The 5,219-nt window shown below is 45.7% G+C and overlaps 1 protein-coding gene across 1 annotated transcript; it reads left to right on the forward strand.

The window, feature by feature from the left end:
- The first annotated feature begins 1,394 nt into the window (after positions 1-1,394).
- On the forward strand, positions 1,395-3,375 carry bmp15 (bone morphogenetic protein 15). The gene is made up of 2 exons (XM_041965450.1): positions 1,395-1,734; positions 2,375-3,375. Exons 1-2 carry the CDS (start codon positions 1,395-1,397, stop codon positions 3,373-3,375), a joined length of 1,341 nt encoding a protein of 446 aa, XP_041821384.1.
- The last annotated feature ends 1,844 nt before the right edge of the window (positions 3,376-5,219 follow it).

The raw sequence follows: 5,219 nt of genomic DNA on the forward strand, positions 1-5,219 counted from the left end.
TATGTGTGTGAGTGAGTGACCGTGTGCATCAAGAGAAAGGACAAGCAAACGAGGGAGGACAGAGCGAATCAAAGAGGAAGGGGGACAGATGTGAACATGCCCAGACATCTCACTTCTCATCCAGACCAGGAGCAAGTTGTGTTGGTCAGATCAGACAAGTGTTTCCCAGCATGTGGCTCTTTCATTTATTGGGATTTTGAAGGTTTTCCTCCATTAGGGTCTTAAATGAAGGGTTCGTTTAGCAGAAGATCCCAAAGATCTCAGGTGTCAAGGAGGAAATTACAATTACTCTTAAACAGTACTGCAACAGAGTAGATTTACTTAGTAATACAAATACTCTGCTGCAAGTAAAAGTCTTGCATTTAATATTTTATTTTAGTCAAGCATCAAAATATCCTTAAAGTACAAAATGTGAGTGCACTCATTATTTAGAATGGCCTGTTTCATAATAATATAATTTCTATTATATTTTTGGGTATAATTCATCATTTAAATGTTGCAGCTGTTAAGTGTGGGGCTTATTTTTACTATGTATACTGCTTGGTGTCCTGTGAAGTTCAGCAAAGTCACTGTGTGTGTGTGGAAAATGATTTTGATCACACAGGTTTCTGTTGAAGTGTTATTCTACCACCTGGTGGCGCCAAAGTGAGGCATTTTCAAATCTTACACGACAGATCAAACTAAAAACTTTCGCTTGACTCAGCTGCTTCCTCTCCAGAATTCAGATTTTTGGGTCTGTCAAGCATGTTAACTTTTTGTATCACACAGTGAAAATGTAAATGCCTGATCTCCAGAGTGTAGACTTTGACTGCAGCTAAGAAACTATGTGTCAAAGTGAATCTTTAATTTAAAAAAAAATAAAGAACATTTTTTAGATATCCATGCAGTTTTAGGAGCGTCCTGTAGAATCTGTTGTTTCACAAACTCAACCAAATGTCATGACATTAGATGGACAGAAAATGTTCAGCTTGTACAGTTTAGACCTGATGAAGGATCAAGGATAGTGGCACAATATGTAGAGACTCTAATCAGAACTAAATATGTCAAAACTAAAATATGAATATATGTAAATTATCTGTGACAATGAGGTGAAAACAAGTATTTGGATGTACACTGCATGATTTGTGCACAATACGCAATAAATGAATCTTGAAAAGCGTCCATCTTGGCACTTTTACGCACAGGTCACGTGGCTTCCACACGCCACTGCTGCGGCTCACGCACAGCCGAGACCTTAATTGAGGTTACCGTCAATTTCAGGAAGTTGATTGTCATGTCTGATATGGCCAGTGGGCAGGTGAGCCTGTAAAGCACGCCGTCGGCCGTGCGGAGCATGGTTGCCAACGATAGCGTCGTCGGTGGTGGTCGCTAGCACCAGACGTTTTAGAAGAAACATGAGGGCGACCCGCAGCAAACACAGCTTACTGCGTGTGTGTTTCCTGTCCTTCATCTTCCTGCTGTGCTCCACCTGTGCCGGAGTCACGGCCGGGCGGAAAATGGCCTCTCATCATTCCGCGTTGAGGCGCCACCAGGGCGCAAAGCACAAAGGCGCGCACCACCGGCCGCTGACGGACGAGCAGAAAGCGGACCAGAACCTGCAGTTCATGTTGAGTCTGTACCAGAGCGCAGCCGAGCCGGACGGCAGGCCCAAGCAGCACCGAAAGTTCGGCTCCAACACGGTCCGTCTGCTGAGGCCGTCGGCGTCGTCGGTGCACTACCTTCCAGCGTCAAGAGGTGAGATGAAGATTGCAGCGCGCTGATTGATCTCCAGGTATCATCAGCTACCAGCGATACTAATTAAACGTAGAGACCGATTCTTTAAGACTGGAGCGTGTTATATGTGCAGGCAGCAAACTCCATGATAAAACTACATGGAAAATGTACATTTCATGTCACAGGTGACTCACTCTGCAAACTTATAACAAACTCGAGTGTTTTGATGGTGTGAAACTGGTCATCATTGAGAATATTTGCCTTTTTTTTGTTTTCAAATCAGATTTGCACCCAGTTTAGGCTCCAACTCGAGAACAAGTTTGAGAGTTGAGGGGTAAGATTTTAAATGATGCTGCAAAGGCTAATATATTGTGACTTTAAGCTCTGAATAAAGGTCATGCAAAAATCCTGGATCCTACACTTCCCATAATGCAGCTTGATAGTGCCTTTTGTTAGACGCTTCTTGCCTGGTAAATGCACACAACTGTCAAGCTCTGCGCTTCCTGTTTCTAATGCGGGCTTCCATTAAAAATGTGCAGTCTCCAAGAATTATGAGCCCTAAGCATCCTGGGTAATAAACGGTGCGAGTTGATAAAGTCAGGGAGGGATTGACCACAGAGTCTCATTTCCTGCTTTCTCCTCTTCTGTTTCTCTCCTTCAGACCACCACTACAGCTTCACAGTCCAGTACAACGTTAACACGCTTCCCTCGGAGCAGCTGATCCGAGCCTCGTTCATCCACCTCCGCTCTTCAGCCTCCTCCTCCTCCACCGCGACCTCGAGCGCCGCCCAGGCCCTCGAGCCGCCCCGCTGCAGGGCTCAGATCACCTCACTGGGCAAAGAGAGCCTGGTCACCCTGGAGCCGCATGAGCGGTGGACGGAGACGGACATCACCGCACACGTCCGGCAGGGGAAGACCCAGGGCGCGGGGGGGCACTTGACCCTCACTGCACAGTACTGGTGCACAGAGCCCGGGCACACCGGAGAGGACGGCAGCCTCTGGTGGTGGTGGGCTCATCTTCAAGGAAGAAAAAGCTGGAGAGGTGAGCCTCATGTGGAAGTCCCGTCTCTCCTTTTATACCTGGAGGAGGAAAGGGAAGTGAAGGACTGGATGGGGGACTTGCTGGGGACTGAAGGGGAAAACATCATGAGGCGGATCGGCCAGTGGCATCCTTCGGTTCGCCGCCTCCGCCGCTCCAAAGACCTTTCATCTTCGGAGCCCAAAGATCCTTCGCTGGACGTTCTGAAAAACGCCCCCACTTCCTCTTCATCCTCCTCTTTTTCCACCTCCACCTCCGCCTCCATCATCTCCGATATCCCCAACTACAAGCGCAAAACCGGCACGCCCAAGAACCGCTGCAAGCTGCACTCGTTTCGCCTCTCCTTCGACGAGCTCGGCTGGGGTCACTACTTCATCGCTCCGCCGGTGTACAACCCGCGGTTCTGCCAGGGCGGCTGCCCGCGGGTGCTCCACTACGGCTACCACTCCCCCAACCACGCCATCATCCAGACGGTCATCAACGACCTGGGCGTCGGGGGCGTTCCTCCTCCGTCCTGCGTGCCTTACAAGTACATGCCCATGAGCGTGCTGGTCGTGCACAAGAAGAAGGTGGAGTACAGGGAGCTGGAGGACATGGTGGCCGAGTCGTGCACCTGTCGCTAACGGCTCTGGGGGAGGCTTGCGTGACTGGACTGTGCTCAGCACTGAGGAGAGAGACTAAAGGGGGCAGGTTTGCGGCTCATTTGTCTGACCTGCAGCTTGGCGCTGAACCGCAATGAGCTCGAGAGATGGAGGAGGAAGCTGTTGTAGTTTCAGATCCTCACCATCCCTGTTAAAGCACTTTAAAAGGCAGCTGCTGACCGTGGCTCTGGCCTGTGAAGAACTATGGGTTGTGCAGAATATTTATGTCTATTTACTGATTTTGTTTTGTTTGAATAATTGTGCTGTGAGCTGTTTGAAGCACTGTGCAGACCGGCGAACGTGCCGGATGCCATGTTCAGAGTCACTAATGTCGTTTTCCTACTGAGACCAAAGGGAGCTGGTAAATTTGGAAGCACTTAGAGCGGAAATTTAACCAAGCTAAACCTGACTTGTTCTTTTTTTAAAAAGCCTGATCCGTGTTTTCACCAATTCTCACGAAGAACCAGCAAAAAAGTCTGGAAATGTGTGTTAAAAAAAAAAAAACAAAAAGGAAAAAAAAGAAACCTCTCTGATAACGTGTTGGCACTGCTGGAGGCTGAGCTCCTCTATAAGAAACTAGACACTTCTTAAAAGCTATTTTAATGCACGGGGGGGTGACTGTGTTGGATGCAACTGCAGAGGCCTTGTGGCGTTTTTGCTGTTTACAGTCTGAACGTTTGCATTTTGTACATATTTATAATGGGAGGCGTCTCCGAGAACCTGACAAAAGTGCTGCTACTGACCTGTCTTAGAAAAGAAAAATCACAAAATGAAGAAATGATGGATGAAGAAGAAGAGTGACAGAGTTGAATGTTAAACAGAAGTACTGTAGTGGAAAGGAATGCAATTTTTATTATGCGTGAAAATGAATAATAAAATAAAATGCATGTTTTCTAAAACCTAATTTCTTGTCGTTTTTGATGTTGAGAAAAGTGTCATCACTAAGGTCAAGTTTGTATTAATGTTCTTTAAAATGTGCATGATGCCAGTATGTGATGTCTCGACTGCTGTTCTATGTTTTTAAATCTATAAAATGCCAAAAAGAAGGATGATAAAACATGATACAACAAAGGATTTAAAAAAAGGCTACATATATGTGCCAACAATAAAATAAACGTGAGATACAGCCACGTCAGTTGCTGCCAACAGGCAAAGAACTGCTGACAAACATGAGAAAAAAGGCCACGTTAAGCAAAGTTCAATTAGTTCTGCTCATCAAATAAGCTGCATTTAAATAATAATAGATACAATTTGGAAATAATGATCTTGAATAACTCAATTATCAACATGCTTTGCTTTTATGAGCGATGACTTTGTAAGAGCAACATCATATTCAGGAAAGTGCATTATTGCATCGAGTCCAACAGATGGCGCTCTTCACTAGCAACAGACTTGGTGCAAACTGTTTCCACAAGCAGACACAGATCTGCTCATGCATCCGGTGTGCAGGCACTGATGTTTGTGGCCTTGAAGTTTCATAAAACTTCATTGTTTTTGTCTTGTTTCTCTTTGAGCTCATTATCAGCTGAGGCCTGTGAGGAAGGTGGTGTCGGATTAACATGAAGGAAAAAGGACACATGGACACAAAAGATCAGTGTTTGTCATACATTCCTGTGTCCAGATAGCTGATGTTTCCACCATCAAGGAAAGTTTACACGAATAACTTCTTGAGACAGAAAAAAGAGGACGAAACCAAATTTGTTTTTCTCATTTACTGTCCATGGACTACTCTCCATTTTTGCCTTTTAGTGCTCACTGGATTGTTTCTGGGTCTGCCATCTGGCTAAAATGTAAAGTAAAATGTCGAACTGGCAACAAGATATGAT

The sequence above is a fragment of the Chelmon rostratus genome, chromosome 23 (assembly GCF_017976325.1).
Source record: "Chelmon rostratus isolate fCheRos1 chromosome 23, fCheRos1.pri, whole genome shotgun sequence".
In the NCBI taxonomy this organism is placed as follows: domain Eukaryota; kingdom Metazoa; phylum Chordata; class Actinopteri; order Chaetodontiformes; family Chaetodontidae; genus Chelmon; species Chelmon rostratus.

Excerpts from the sequence above, each read along its gene's own strand:
- bmp15 (XM_041965450.1), top strand. The coding sequence starts at position 1,395 with ATGAGGGCGACCCGCAGCAAACACAGCTTACTGCGTGTGTGTTTCCTG. Across the intron at positions 1,735-2,374 it reads CTACCTTCCAGCGTCAAGAG|ACCACCACTACAGCTTCACA; the intron begins GTGAGATGAAGA and ends TCTCTCCTTCAG.